The following is a 16,594-nucleotide window of genomic DNA, read 5'->3' as shown; positions in this document are numbered from 1 at the left end:
CTCTTTTATCCCCTTTGCCTGAAACGCAGGTCCCTCCCCGTCTCCCCATTGGCTGAGGTACTCCGGGGTCACAAACTTCCAAGTACACCTACAATGTGTCCCCCATTACATGGTCATTAGGGGAAGGGTCTCTAACATTTTCAAAATGGAGGTTACTGATCCTTTGCTGCTGATAGGTCCCCTTGTCTCTGGGCAAACTGTACCTTTCTGTAACTGACAACTGAACAACCAGTAACTTGTCACTTCTTACTACTAAATGTCACTTCTTACTACTTCTTACACTACAAACTTTGCAAGAACACCTATTTATTCCTAATAAGGGGGAAAGAAGACTTGATTAACAGGGAGTTTTCTAATTGTTTTCCTGTTGCCATTCCTTCCCCTCCTCCTCCCTGTTCTACTCCTCCTCTCTCTGTACCCATAAGGCTGCTCTCATGGCTCTGTATCCTGATGCAAGGTTACTTGTAGGACACACTGTACTGGTTTGGATTTTGTTTTCCCCCAGAGGTTAAGAAAAGTGGTAGACCCCAAGGGGTGGAAACCCCTGGAAGTTTTGAAATTCTGCCCAATGGGTGCTCCTGCAAAAAATGTAAACATATCACAAGCACCGGAAGAGACAAGTTGTAGTTTTGGTTGTTAGAAGAAGTAGCCATGTTGTAGAGCCACGAGGAAGGGGCTCTGAGCCCCTTGGGGCCTCTAGGGTCTCCCAGCCCCCAGCTGGGGGGACTGCAGAGACTTGGAACAGTGTTAGACTGGACTAAGTGTCTGTAGTTATGCTGGGAGATGTTTTCTCTCCATCGTGGGCAGGAGTAGCGGCAGACGCAGCATCCGGAGACTCTGGTTAAGAGCCAGGACAGATAAGAACTGAACCGGAGAAGCAGCAGAAGCTAGCAGCAGAGCTACAGAGTTCTGGGGGTAAGAACTGTACCAGACCCCCCAAAACTCCTTTGAGACCTCCTGGAAGGAGGAAGATGATGGACTCTTACTCGAAAGAGCCTTGGAGTGCTACATGCACTGCAGAGAGGAGCTGAGAAGTTCAGTCGTCCTGAGAGCTGAGCCAGGACGGTGTGGGAGGTTGGCCTTAGGGGCCCTCCCTTGCTGCAAGCTACAAAGAAGCTCGCAGTCTGATGGCAGGGCACAGAGGCCCTGCAAGGAGCTTGAGTCTCCTGGAGATACCAGACTGTCACGAAGACCCCCCTGTGTCTCGTGATATGACCGTGGTGGAACGACCTTTGTCTGGGGTGACGTAGTCCACGGAGGAAGACCCCTTTGCCTGCGTCAAGGGGTCGAGGGAGCTTGGATACCTCCCTCGTGAGCGCTGGCAGAATCCAGCTATCAGCTGCTGCTGCATGTGGAGAGGACAGATGACTGCTGCTGTAGAAGAGACTCCTACTTTGAGACTGGGAGGGATCTGCTCTTCTTTCCCTCCTGGACTTTTATTTGGAGGGGAGAAGAGATCTGATCCATTGTAAATACTATATGTCATGGTAGAGATAGTTGTGATCGTGTGTATAATGTGTTATAGTATTTATTTGTACAGTCATTGTAATATATTCCCTTTCCCCCATTCTGAGTCTGGTTGTGTTTTGTCTGGAAAAACCCATCTCACATTGGGTTGAGATGTGGGAGGGGGAATGGAGCTAGGGAATTGGATTTTGGGGTTATCTCAAACCATGACACACACTAATCTGTGCTGCAAGGTGCAACATCGCCTGCGTAGGTGTTTCTCTCCGCTTCTCATTTGCTGGAGATAAGGCAATTTCCAGGCAGTTCCACGGCTCAGCTGAGCACCTGGTTAATACAGTGTAGATGCTTGGGTTGCAAAAGCCCCTTCCTGCAAAGCCTGCCTGGATAAAACAAACAAACAAAAAACCATTAGGCAGAAACTTCAGCAATTCATGAGGTTGACTAATTTGCAAGGGAGGGAATGGAGTTTTGCCATGCTTTTTGCCTGAAAGGTTTTGCCCTTCATTGATCCCCTTTTCCCTCCATTTACAGGCTATGAAAAGGTACATAGGTACATAAAAGTACATCTTTTTTTTTTTAAGGGGGGGTTTGTATTTTTTTTGAAAACATTTTTAAAATTAGGGTGATGCCAGCAGGTTTTGTATGGAGTAGAATGTCTGCAGCGATTGCTCCCTTGCTCTTCCTCAGCTCTCAGATGTGCCTTGTAACATGTAGTTGCCGCAGCTCAACTTCGGCTTGCTCAGACAAGATGTTATTGTCTCTTCTTGCTCTTTTATCTTTGTTGCAACTGAGGGATATGTAGTGCTTGGCCCAGGAAACCTTGGAGAGGGCGAAGAAACCATAGCAAATGTCAACAAGAGGGTTGGTCAAGTAACTTGGAGTAATCAGTGTGCTGTTGTACCTTCCACCTGATCCTAACTGTTCTTCATGAATAGAGGACATACATGGCACTGGCACAGGTTGCCCAGAGAGGTTGTGGATGCCCCATCCCTGGAAGTGTTCAAGGCCAGGATGGATGGGGCTTTGAGCAACCTGGTCTAATAGAAGGTGTCCCTGCCCACGGCAGGGGAGCTGGAATTACATTATCTTTAAGGTCCCATCCAATCCAAGCCAATCTATGACGATCCTATGTTAAAAATATATGGGCTTGCACACATGCTTGTTTTTCAGTTGCCTCTTTGGACTTAATGAAATGAGCTGTGTATTTAAGCTACCATCCTCATCAAGGGTACATACCATACAGACCTTGCCTGAATTTCCCAGTTCTTGCTGATACCTTTGGCTGCAGCTACACCTCTTCCTATGGGCACAACCTCCTCTTTTTAACCTGAGATCCTTGACCATGGGATTCTAACCTACAACAGCAAATGGCAGGAGCAGGGATTAAAGCCCACATCACAGTGATCAGAGGAGACCCTGGTGTCTGTCCTAACCCACCATGCACCTGAGCAGAGCATGTTTCATGCTTTTAGATGTGGAGCCAGCTTGTGTTTACTACTGATTTAAATCTCTTAATAATTCAGTTACCAAATAATAATTCTCAACAGATTTATATAGAGGATCCCAAAGATACAGACAAATATTAATGTGGACCAACAGCATCCATGTGTGTACAGTAGCAATGTGGTGTTTGTTATTCAGGAAGGTAAACTGACAACAACAAATGAAGAGACATTCCTAAACCTTGTTATTTCAGAATGCAGACCTCTTTCATTTCCTTGATATCTTGACAATGCTCTGGAGTAAGGGAACTTGTGTAATGGATCTTGTCCATCTTGGGGCAAAAATGTTACTCTTGTACTTCCCAAGTGGTCAGTTAAGCCATCTGGGCAGCTTGGTCATATTTCCCAAGGAGGAAAGGTATTGACAAGTCTTTGTCTTTATTTCTCCCTGTATCAAAGAGGTCTCTCCGGATGTATTTCCCTGAAACATAATGTCTCACAAATCTCAAGTTGCTGCCTTCAAATCCATCATCCTTTCAACACTTTATAATGAGAAATGTTGTCTGCTTAGAGTTTTTATGAGATTACTTGTGTCTGGAAGGGTTAATTCAGAGGAGTCTTCCAAGGCTATCTTCCATCCCTTCTCCCCACACCTTCCCCACTCCCAGTCTTTTATTTTTTTGGACCAGTAACCTCACATTTCTGTAATCTAAATGTGCAAATGCTTTGTAGTCATGGTCCAGTAGCTGGGTTGATCTCAGACCCCTGGAGTGGCAGATGGCTAATTTGTTGCTGATTCCAGTTACAGAGAATTGTGTCACCTATTATCTTTGCACAGGCTGCTACTTAAAAGGATGCCCTGGGCAAAAACAGTGAAAAGCAAAGCAAAGAACACACTCTATGATCTGCATCATCACAGGTGAAAATATAAAATATTTCACCTTTGTGTGAAGGGCTAGAAAGGTGGACAAAAAAAGGAGAGGAGGAAGGAGGGGAAGAAGGGGAGAGGAATACCTCATTTTCATACCAGAAGTGCAGAACAGGGCAAAGGAGGTTTGCTGCAGTCACTATGTTGAATCACAAACACCGTTTTAAATGGTTTTGCAATGTGGTAATCCTTGGCTTCAGCTCCCTATTTTAACTCCCAAACAAAGCGGGCAGTTTGACATCCTGTGACACCTTCCTGCTCTTCCAGCACACGTTGTCATAGGAATTCATGGCACCACTCACTGTCATGACTGCTCATTGCATGCCCCATGGTTGCCAGGGAAAGCTGTGATGGCCCCATGATGCTGCTATGCTTACCAGGGCTACTTGCTACTTGGGAGGAGAAACCTATGCATTTCTGTGGGTTAAGGAGAAGTTTGAGGGAACTTCCAAAACTGTGTGGGGCCCAGGGTAAACTCCAGCACTGAGTGCTCAGAGGGCCCCAGCTGGCAGGTGGTGGTGGTCATGCAGAAAGATGTAGGAAATGGAGAAGGGCAGAGCAAACATTGCATGCTTGTGATAATTTTTTGCACAATCATTCCCCCAATCAAGGTTTTCTCTTTTCTCTTTGCTCTGGGAAATGCCACAGAGTCAGATGAAGAATTTGGGAAGTGAGTATGGGTTCCCTGTGCAGAATCCAGTAACGAAAACTGTGAACAAGGTAAGAACAGGGGGTTATGGCTGTGAAAGTTTTTGTTTCTTCCTTTTCCCTTTCCAAACCCATTATTGCAGTGTTAGACATGAAATTTTGATGTGCATAGCACAGAAACAGATATTCCAAGCACTAAGCAAAAGAGTCTAAAAAGATCAAGCTAAATAGGGCTTCTTTTTAATGCATGCCATTATGATGGTTTGGGTTTTAGAACAGTTTGTATTGTATCCAAATGATCTATCTGTGAATTATGGTTACCAACATCCTGACACCAGTACCTAAATAGAAAGGTAAAGCCTTAAATAGGTCATTTGCATAGTGAGCTTCCATATGTCTCCTTGAGCAATTTATTTGTTTCATTACATTGAGACATAATGAGAATGAAACTCTTAGAACTGCCTTTGACTCTTAGGCTCTTAATTTCCTCACCAGTTATAGCCCACTATTAAGAAGATAATATCTATTTCCCTGTGTTCAGAAAGAAAAGGCTACTGTATCGCTACTCTTATTCCACATCACCCAAGTTTATTTCTGAGTTTCCAATGGAAATGGAATGAGAAATGCCAAAACAGCCTGCAGACTAGGAAAAATGTAGTGCTGTCAGAGAAAGCACAAAAAAGGGTAGAACAGGATGATCTTGAATCTACCTATCCTATTACCTCACAACCCTGATGAAAACTAATGTGGTATTTCAGTCAAGGTATGGATGCAATTTGAGGACTTCAATGAATAGATGCAATTTGAAGAGCTCTGTATTGGTTCTGTTTGGTTTTCTTGCTGCTAGGATACGAGGAAGGAGGACAGGTTGGTGCAAGGTTGCCTGAGTTTTCTTAGTTTTGAATATTTAGTTCAGTCTGGACCAAAATGCTCTCTGGAACTCTTGGTTCATGTTATGTTTCAGATCATGTTCATTAAGTATGGTTTCAGAAGATATCCTTTATTTCCAAACACATCTGACATGCATGACTCCAATGATTCATGTGCCCCACTTCATTCTCTTATTCCCATCATCCTGAAGTTAGTAAAACTTAAGTGTAGGATTGAGTGCCCATTTTTATTGGGATATATTTTAATAAGTGCTTAAGGTTTGCTTGGGTTTTTTTCACCCCCAAATCAAGGTCTTATTTAGTTTACTAGTGAAAGACAATTTATAGAATCATAGAATGGTCTGGGTGGGAAAAGACCTTAAAGACCATATAGTTCCAACCCCCTTGCTATGGGCAGGGACACCTTTCACTAGATCAGATTGCTCAGAGCCCCATCCAACCTGGCCTTGAACATTTCCAGAGATGAGACATCCACAACCTCTCTGGGCAACCTGTTCCAGTGCCCCACCACCTTCACAGTAAAGAATTTTTTCCTAACCTCTAACCTAAATCTACTCTTTTTCAGTTTGAAACCATTTCCCCTTGTCCTGTCACTACATGGTCTTTTAAAAAATTTCTCTCCATCTTTCTTGTAGGGTCCCTTCAGGTACTGGAAGGCCACAATTAGCTTGCTCCAAAGCCTTCTTTTCTCCAGGTCAAACAAACCCAATTCTCTCAGTCTTTCCTCATAGGAGAGGTGCTCCATCCCTCTAATCAACTTGCTGGTCCTCCTCTGGATTTGCTCCAACAGGTTGATGTCGTTCCTGTACTGGGGACCCCAGAGTTGGATGCAGTATTCCAGGTGGGGTCTCACCAGAGCAGAGTAGAAGGGCAGAATCACCTCCCTCAACATGCTGGTCATACTTCTTTTGATGCAGCCCAGGATGTGATTTGCTTTCTGGGCTGCAAATGCACACTGCCGGCTCATGTCTAGCCTCTCATCTACCAGCACCCCCAAGTCCTTCCCAGCAGAGTTGCTGTCAATCTGTTCATCCCCCAGTCTGTATTGCCCTGACCCAGGTGCAGCACCTTACACTTGGTCTTGTTAAACTGCATGAGATTCCCATGGGCCTACTTGAGCTTTTCCAGGTCCCTCTGGATGTCATCTCTTCCTTCAGATGTGTCAACCACATCACTCTGCTTGGTGTCATCTGCAAAGCTGCTGAGGGTGCACTTGATACCTTCATCCATGTCATTAATGAAGACATTAAATAACACTGGTACCAATACAGACCCCTGAGGGACACCCCTTGTCACTGATGTCCATTGGGACTCTGAGCCATTGACCACTACCCTCTGGATGTGACTATCTAACAACTTTCTTATCCACCTAGCAGTGCACTCATGAAATTAATTTCTCTCCAATTTAGAGAGAAGGATGCTGTAGGAGATGATGTCAAAGGCTTTACAGAACTGCAGATAAATGACATCTGTAACCATTCCCTTGTCCAGTGATGTAGTCACTCCATCATAGAAGGTCACTAGGTTGGTCAGGAAGGACTTGCCCTTGGTGAAGCCATGCTGGTTGTCTCAAATTACCTCCCTGCCCTCCATGTGCCTTAGCATAGCTTCTAGGAGGATCTGTTCCATGATCTTCCCAGACACAGAGGTGAGGCTGACAGGTCGGTAGTTCCCAGGGTCCTCCTTTCTACCCTTTTTAAAGACGGGTACAATGTTTCCCTTTTTTCCAGTCACCTGGGACTTCTCCCGACTGCCATGACTTTTTAAATATCATGGAGAGTGGCTTGGCAACTGGCAAAGACACATTCTTCATGTCTTATCCTGTCCTGACTGGCCCAAGGGCTACAGCATGGGCAATCTCCTGTTTAATCTATTCAAAGGTTTGTTGTTGTTCAGGGTCCCATTGGAAATCATTTTTCTTCCATGTCACAAGGTAGAGAGGACTTACAATCTGACTGTACTCAGGGATATGCATCCTCCAAAAGCCCATGGCACCTAGGAAAGCCTGTGTTTCCTTCTTGCTGGTTGGTGGGGACATGGTTGCTATTTTGTTAATCACCTCCATTGGAATCTGGCGACATCCATCTTGCCACTTCACTCCTAGGAACTGGATTTCCTGAGCAGGTCCCTTGACCTTACTTCGTTTAATGGCAAAACCAGCTCTAAGGAGAATCTGGATTATCTTCTCTCCTTTCTCGAAGACTTCACCCGCTGTGTTCCCCCATACAATGATGTCATCAATGTACTGTAGATGTTCTGGAGCCTCACCCTTTTCCAGTGCAGTCTGGATCAGTCCATGGCAAATGCTGGGACTGTGTTTCTACCCCTGAGGCAGTCAATTCCAGGTGTACTGTACACCCCTCCAAGTGAAAGCAAATTGTGACCTGCACTCTGCTGTCAAAGGAATGGAGAAAAAGGTGTTGGGAATGTCAGTGGTGGAACACTACTTGGTTGCCTTGGACTCCAGTTCACATTGAAGCTCCAGCATGTCCAGCACAGCAGCACTCAGGGGTGGTATGACTTCATTGAGTCCATAGTAATCCACTGTCAGCCTCCACTCTCCGCTGGACTTACACACTGGCCATATAGGGCTATTAAAGGGTGAGCAAGTCTTGCTGACCACCCCCTGGGTCTCCAGGTCACAGATCATCTTATGTATAGGAGTCACAGAGTGTCGGTCAGTGCGGTATTGCCGATGGTGTACTGTTGCTGTGGCCATCGGTACCAATTGTTCTTTAACCTTCAGCAGTCCCACAGCAGAAGGGTCCTCTGAGAGACCAGGCAAGGTGTTCAACTGTCTGATTTCCTCTGTCTCCACAGTAGCTATGCCAAAAGCCCAACCAAGTCCTTTTGGGTCTTTGAAATACCCACTCCTCAGGTAATCTATGCCAAGGATACACGGGGCCTCTGCGCCAGTCACGATGGGATGTCTGTGCCATTCCTTCCCAGTCAGGCTCACTTCAGCTTCCAGTACAGTCAACTGTTGGGATCCCCCTGTCACCCCAGAAATAGAGATGGATTCTGCCCCTACATATCTTGATGGCATTAAAGTACATTGTGCACCAGTGTCAACTAAAGCCTTGTATCTTTGCAGGTCTGATGTGCCAGGCCACCGAATCCACACAGTCCAATAGACTCAATTGTCCCTCTCCTCTACCTGGCTAGAGGCAGGGCACCCCTAGTCCTGGTCATGGTACTCACTGTGCTCTTCTTGTAAGTATGACCTGGAGGTCCCTTCAAGAGGATCAGACATATCATCATTCCTGTAGTGTCTGGAGTTTTGCCCACGAGAGACCGGAGCAGCATTTATCCTCAAAGAGTTCCTTGTGGTACTTGTTTCTCTTTTCAATTCACATACCCGGGCTGCTAAGGAGGAGATGGGTTTTCCATCCCACTTCCTCATATCTTCTCCATGCTCATGGAGGTAAAACCATAGATTGCCATGTGGAGTGTACCCTCTCTCCTTAGCTGGGGGATGCTGGCTCCTGATAGCAGAGGCTCTAGTTTGTCCTGGTGAGATATGGAAGATCCCTTCCTTAAATTCCTCTCTTAGCTTCTGGTGGCCCTCTTCAATCTTCTTTTCCAGGCTTCGGACATGTTCGGCCAGTTTGGTTTCCACAGATGAGACATGGGCTTGTAATGGGGCAGTGAGAGTGTCTTCATAAATCCTGAGTTTACTAACCAACGCAACCACCTTGTCCTCTCCCTTCCTCCATTGCAGCGTTGCTAAGTAGAGGGAATACATTTCTGGCCCGAGCCGTGCAAACTTTAACCACATCTGGAATGTGCATTGTACACCATCTGGACTTTTAGGGAATCTTTCGTCCTCTGAAAAGATTATCTCCAGTACGGTTAATTCCCTTAAGCACCAGATTCCTTGTTCCATCATGTTTCACTGTCCTTGCTGTATGTGGAGGTCCTCCTTACAAAGATATCTCTCCCTCACACTGGACAACAGTCGCCGCCAGAGGCTGAGTTTCCTGCCTCTTTCCAATCCCCTGATCAATGACTACATCTCGAGACAGGGATCCCAGTTGTCTTGCTTCACTCCCATCTAGAACTGTATCATTAGCCACGGCATCCCAGATTCGGAGCAGCCAGGTCAGAATGGACTCATTCGCCTGTCGTGTGAACTCTCTCTGGAGTTCATGTAGCTCACCCAGGGATAGGGACCAAGTGATTATTTCTGGTTCTGTCTCCTCCGGTGGATGTGAAGGTCCTGCCTCTTCGTCATCATTCACTATACGAACTGATTTAGTCTTTGATTTCCTTTTCTGGACAGGGGCGACTGCTATTGGTTTTGGTTGTCCTTCTGGCTCCTTGATGGTTTGTGTGGACACAGTGCTGGTTGATTTATTTCTTTTCCCCTCTGACTCAGCCGTGGTTTGGGTGGACATGGTGCCTGTGGATTTGCTCCTTGTCTCCTCCCCCTGATGGTGCTGTACCATGTGAATTTGGTTAAAGCATTTCCTGTATTTTATCATCCCAACAATCACCCTGTCTGGGAACCCATCCCCCTCCCAGTTCTGAAGGATACAAAACAAGCTATTACTGACTACGGGTTAAACTCACCTTATGTAATAAGGGTACTGGGTTCACTCTTTTCTGCATACACATTCACTCCAAATGACATAAAGGAATTACTAAGTGCCTTCTTCACTAACATGTAAACAACACTTTTCCTGGACGAATGCCAAACTCGCATTCGCCAGCACGCCCAGCAAGCCTCAGCAACCACAGGGACCCCAGTTCTGGAGTCCTTTAATAGGCTCTATGGAATGGAACCTTATATTTCCAATGAGGCCCAAACCAAGATTCCTATGAATGAATTGGACATTTCAAAACACCTAGCCTATTCAAACCATTGTTGAGGCGGATGAACCTACACCTTCATACACACAAAAAAACCAACAGAACCATTCACAGACTTTACAGAAAAGCTAAAGAAAGCGATTGCAAAACAAGTCAAACACCCAGAAGCTCAAGATGCACTATTTTTAAGGTTGGCTATAAAACAATCTAATGACGATTGCCAACAAATACTAAGAACTCTTAAAGATCCCACTCCTATGGACATGGTTAAGGCATGTCGTAATGTGGGGTCTAATTCTCATAAAGCAAGACTAATAGCTGAAGCCTTAGCTGGGCCACAAATCTGTTTTCACTGTAGTGAGACAGGACATATAAAAAAGAAATGCCCACGATTAACCACAAAATTTGAGCTTCCAAAGACACCGTGCAAGCGATGTGGCAAAGGCAGACACTGGACTAAGGATTGCCGCTCCCTCACTAACATCTATGGAGAACTGCTGCCCCCGATAAAGTCACCCGACTTAAGGAGAAAAGTGACTTTTAATTCAATGCCAGATCTTAAACAGTGCACCTGTGAACTGTCAGGACACAAGGCAGCAAGCTCCAGGGGTGGCGTGATAACACAAACACCCCCTCAACTGCATTCCATCCTGCATAACCCATCCCTTCAGCAGGATCTTGTAGTCCACAGAAGACCACTATCACTAAGCTTTTAGACACCATGGAGCAGTGGCATCTCGGGCTGGAAACAATTTTTTAGGGGGGGAGTCACTCAGCAGATGCAGCTGTCCAAACTGATTTGGAAGATGCAGATCTGTCCTCCCCCAAGTCCATTTAAACAAACCCTTTTTAACTTGCTTTGAAATTTTGCTTTCTCTGTTTGTATTGTTATTAACTATTTCTTGTGTCACAGCATGCTGCAAGAGGACTATCACAACAGACATTTCCAAACAAATAAGAAAGGGTGAGATGTGGAGGAACAAGATTCAGGATGGGAACAGTTCCAGGCATGGAGAAAAACATACAGCAATTGGCAGGACTTTATTACATGGACCTTACAGTTATCATATGGACTTTACTGTTATTATGTGGTTTCATTGTATTCACACTACACAGTGCACAGTCTGGACATGCCCAGGCTTGCCATGAGTTTGCCTGCTGCCTGTTCACTGTTTCCCCCACTCCTCCCCCTTTTGCCCGTGCCCCTATCCTGGTTTGTCCCCCCCGCTTGTCTGTCTCATGCTCCGCTCGATGTTCTGGCCCTTCCCCTCCCGAGCTGATAAAAGACCGGGTGCATGCGTGAATAAAGCATTCTACCTGCATCCCACCTTTGTGTCCCAGACTCGTGCAATGCCACGGTCCCCCCCCCCCTTTTCGGACCGCGGCAGTACCATGTCAAGTAGTGTCCGGTAGGCAGTGGCCAGGGCCCAGCAGGTTGCTGTGAGCTGGCCATCTCTGGAGCTGCCAGAGCATTTTCCCTTCACCAGTCTTATCATGCTAACAGGATCCTGCAGTTGTTCAGGGGTAAATTTCCAGATCATTGGAGGAGAGAACTTCTCCAAATACTGGCTGATGTCCTCCCACTTCCCGTGCCATTCAACATTATCCACTCTCAGGGCAGGCGTCCAAACAACCTCCCTAGAAGGTTCTGTTCTGACCCTAAGTATGGTGTAGACAGTACAGAGCAGACAAAGCAACACTAACAACAACACTACGCTGTCTTTAACATCAAAAGGAAACTCAATATTTTCAAAGACTGTTGTAGCAGGTCTGAAGGGGAAGAAGGAAGTGAAAGGCTGGAAACAACCATTCCCTCCTGTTCCCCCAAAAGGCTGGGTGTGATTTTCAATGAGGCCCCAGAGGTAGCAACCCAAACCAGGACAGGCAAACAAGACTGAAAACACATTCACATTGAAACTCACTGCTTCTGATGTTATGACGACAGAAACATAGTATATTAATAAAGCAATTTTGATCCCTCTCCCTGGTCTTAAAGAGAGCATCAAAATAGGCAAATAGTTCCCCATATGTGGAAATATGAACAGGCTCAGACATCCACGTGAATACATCAAGCAACATGGTGATCAGGGAGTTTCTGTATCCAAATACACAAATGCTTAAAATGAAATTGTAATTTTGACTTCTCTCTCTGACCCATGTTGGGTGCCAAAAAATGTGCTGGTTTAAAGATAAACCGGCAGGAGAAATTAACCCAACTCAAAAAGAGATTATAAGTCAGAGTTACAATTTAATAAAATAATAAAATAAATACAATTATATGGACAAACAATTGATTTTAACCCACAAAACCCAGATGTATAACCCAGCAATCTGGGGCACGAACAGAATGGTGTTCGTGGGCCCCCATGCTGAGCCCCACGTGGTCCCCCTGAGTTCAACATAAAAGGAGAGGAAAAACCTGTTGGTGAGAGTGCTGGTCGCAGTCTGGTCGAGGTTCTGGTCCTCCTCTGGATCTGACAAATGGGCCCAGAAGTCCTAAGACCCCCAAGGTTATATACACTCAGGTTCGAGTGGGAATGCCCAGTACCTCCCCCAGGGCAGGGAGTTCCACAATGGGTGATTGTGAGTCGTGAGATATTTTTGGAATCCTTGGTGGCCGATTAGCAGACATGACCCCTCAGGCTGGGTGTGGAGGTGCTAATGACTCCCTGGAGGGGAGTTATCACACCTGAGTCATTGGTGTGAGGATAGGAACATCCTCCTATCTCACAGGCTTCCCAACACCCAGCCTATAGCCTGAGGGGCCAGGTGTGCTCTGGGCAGCTGCTGCAAATGGTCTATTGTTAACAGTTCCTGGGAAATGACATAGAGGGTGTAGAATACACAGTTTGGGTTACACCCACATGGTGATGAACTGGTCCTGGATGCTCTAACTAGGATATCACCCCATCCCTACACAACTGAACATCTCTATACTCTTCCCAGCTTACCTGTCCTTGTTTCTGCTGCCTGTCCATATGCTTCTTTCCCTTTAGTTTGACCAGCAGTTCCCTACTCAGCCATGCCTGACTCTTGCCTTCCTTGCCTGATTTCTTGCTCCTGGGCATTGCCAGCTCTTGTGCTCTATGGAAGACTTCCTTAAAGATCTGCCAACTCTGTTCCACTCTCTTGGCCCTGAGGGCAGTCTCCCAGGGGATTCCACTATCTCCTTGAACAGTTGGAAGTCTGCTTTCATAAATTTCAGTGGCCTAACTTTACTCCTTATCTGACCCATATCCTGCTGGTGTGCAGGGCGGTCCCAGTGCCTGGTGAGCAGGATGGGGTGCTCCGTCTTGGTGGTTGGCAGCAGAGGATGAGGGGGGCAGCAGCAGGCAGTGAAAGCGCTGGTGCCGGCCAGCAGCCACCGGTGGCAGGAGCATGGGGGCTCACCAACTCGTCTGCCATCCGAGAACAAAGAGCGGTAGCCACTCCCTCTTGATCACAGTGCAGGTACAGAGAAGAGGCAACGGCAGGGGCGCCAGCATGGGGGAGCTGCAGGAACCAGTGGGGTGCCACGGCAGGTATGGCAGGAAACAGGCGGGGGTCAATGCAGCACATCCTTAACCAGCGAGAGGGGGCAATGGTGGAAACCGTTGTGCCTTTTATTCTTCTCCAGTTATCATGGGACCCCTTGTTCCCGGGAATCCCATCCCCTCCACCACTCGCCCCCTGTCCACTTCCTCGGCAGCCTCCAGACTGCACTCCACTATCAGTGAGCACCCTCGTATGGTGGCATGGAGAAATTCAAGATAAGAATCTAACCTACAACAAGTGATGAATCTTTTAGTCCCTCCTATGTTATCACCACACTCTTTGTAATATACTCAGAGGTTTTGACAGAATTTGAGGGTTGTCGGCACTTTATAGCTTTTGTAGCAAAGGAAATTGTGGGAGAGTGGTAATTCTTATGTTCTCTGCAGTTATATATTTATAATGTGCAGGGATATTATTTGCCTTTGTTTTATTTAAATTCACTGGCAACTAGAGATTTATCAAGTGTCACTCCCTGAAGGAAGATAAATGCCACATAGCAAAGACTTCATCTATTATACAAACAAATTTGAAGACTTTGCTACCAAATTCCTCTGCCTTCTGAATGCCATAAAAATGTCTTCAGCTGAACCAAGACAGAGTGGCAGCATCTTATGACCTTTTGATCAACTGAGATCTCAAGCCATATTAGTGCATAGATGTGATGGAAAGAAGACCAGGAATAGCCTTTTTATCATGAGATCCTTCCCATGAATATCCTTCCTGGGTATATTTGGGTGGTTAATCACTAGGGCCAGAACATCATTTGAAAACAGGGGAGTGAAATGCTGGTACAGGAAATCTAAATATGCTCAAGTTTGCCAACTGCAGCTGAATATTACAGCTTACAGTTTCTCCCTAATATTCTCCTACCCTCCTGTTTCTATCAAGCCTGTGGGTGACCTTGCAATATTTCCTTTCACTAATAACCCCATTTTGGCAGAAAGATAAACACAAAATGGACCCTGAGTCCTTGGCCCGCAGGGGAGCTGTAGTCCCCGAATTGAAGGTACACAAATGGTGAATATAAATATCTGACTGAGAATGGAAACATTCAGGTGGAAATGTCTCTGTCATTTTAGACATAATAACAGTAATGTTTAAACCTATTTCCACTGTTTCTAGGAAAAAAATGCAAATTTTATGAAAATGCACAGCCCTGATGTTTTGAGGGGTTTTTTGACTCTCTTTACAGCACCAAACAGAAACAAGAACAACTTTTACATTGATCTTACCTGCCTGCCTGAGCAGGATTACTGCTGAAACTTTGCTGTAGGTTTGAATTAACCTTCTTTTAATCTTAATGGCAAATATGATTCTTCAACCTCCTCAATAAGTGAGCATAAAGGAGCACTCATTTATTGCTGACTCTGCACATTGGTAATGTTTGTGCCAAAGTTTGATCTGGCTGCTGTGGCCACTTTGCCACTTTTGGAAGGAAGAAAGGACAGGACGGACACATATTTGTAAATCACAGAATCACAGAATGATTCAGGTTGGAAAAGACCTGCAAGATCACTGAGTCCAACCTTTGACTAATGACCACCTTGTCAACTAGACCATAATACTACATGCCATGTCCAGTCTTTTCTTGAACACCTCCAGGGATGGTAACTCCACAACCTCCCTGGACAGCCCATTCCAATGCTTGACAACCCTTTCGGTAATGAAATTTTTCCTGATGTCCACCCTGAACCTCTCCTCGCACAGTTTGAGGCCATTTCCTCTTGTCCTGTTGCGAGTTGCCTGGGACAAAAGACCAACCCCCACTTTGCTACAACCTCTTTTCACGTAGTTGTAGAGAGCGATAAGGTCTCCCCTCACCTCAATGTCTTTCTCGAAGTGAGAGGCCCAGAACTGAACACAGTACTAGAAGTGCACCCTCACTGGTGCCAAGTACAGAGACACAATCACTTCCCTATTCCTGTAGTCAATTCTTCTCACAGTAAAGAACTTGTCTTCAACTTCTTGTATCTCAGAGGCACCCATAGAAACAGACTTGCTTTGCCTTGGGCAGCTCAGCACAGAAGTTCATAGAATCATAGAATCAGTTGGGTTGGAAGGGACCTTCAAGATCATCAAGTCCAACCCTCGATCCACTACCGTTGCGGTTGCTAGACCATGGCACTAAGTGCCACATCCAGGCTTATCTTAAAAAACTCCAGGGACGGAGAATCCACCACTTCCCTGGGCAACCCATTCCAATGTCTAATTACCCTCTCTCTAAAGAATTTCTTCCTAATATCCAACCTAAACCTCCCCTGGCACAGCTTAAGACTATGCCCTCTTGTCTGGGAGAAGACACCAACCCCCACCTGGCTACAACCTCCTTTCAGGTAGCTGTAGAGAGTGATGAGGTCTCCCCAAAGCCTCCTCTTCTCCAGGCTGAACAACCCCAGCTCCCTCAGCCTCTCCTCATAAGACTTGTGTTCGAGTCCCTTCACCAGCCTTGTTGCTCTTCTCTGGACCTGCTCCAGCACCTCAATATCCTTCCTGAACTGAGGGGCCCAGAAATGGACACAGTACTCCAGGTGTGGCTTCACCAGTGCTGAGTACAGGGGAAGAATCACTTCCTTGGACCTGTTGGCCACACCATTCCCGATCCAGACCAGGATGCCATTGGCCTTCTTGACCACCTGGGCACACTGCTGGATCATGTTCAGCTTCCTGTCAATCCAAACTCCCAGGTTCCTCTCTACCTGGCTACTCTCCAGCCACTCTGTGCCCAGCCTGTAGCGTTGCATGGGGTTGTTGTGGCCAAAGTGCAGGACCTGGCACTTGACCTCGTTGAACCTCATCCCGTTGGAATCAGTCCAACTCTCCAGACTGTCCAGGTCCCTCTGTAGAGCCCTCCTGCCTTCCAGTTGATCGACACT

General features: G+C 46.2%; 1 protein-coding gene across 1 annotated transcript in view; it reads left to right on the top strand.

Moving 5' to 3' along the window:
• LOC116780026 (SET-binding protein-like) overlaps positions 1-16,594 on the top strand; it is a 404,692-nt gene that overhangs the window by 167,047 nt on the left and 221,051 nt on the right. The window contains exon 2 of the mRNA XM_032674528.1: positions 4,486-4,557. Within this exon, the coding sequence (XP_032530419.1) occupies positions 4,486-4,557 (72 nt within the window). The remainder of the gene's footprint in view (positions 1-4,485; positions 4,558-16,594) is intronic.

This window comes from Chiroxiphia lanceolata, chromosome W, assembly GCF_009829145.1.
Source record: "Chiroxiphia lanceolata isolate bChiLan1 chromosome W, bChiLan1.pri, whole genome shotgun sequence".
Classification (NCBI taxonomy): domain Eukaryota; kingdom Metazoa; phylum Chordata; class Aves; order Passeriformes; family Pipridae; genus Chiroxiphia; species Chiroxiphia lanceolata.
Note: the sequence above shows the minus strand (reverse complement) of the source record. Positions and strands in the feature narration are given on the sequence as shown.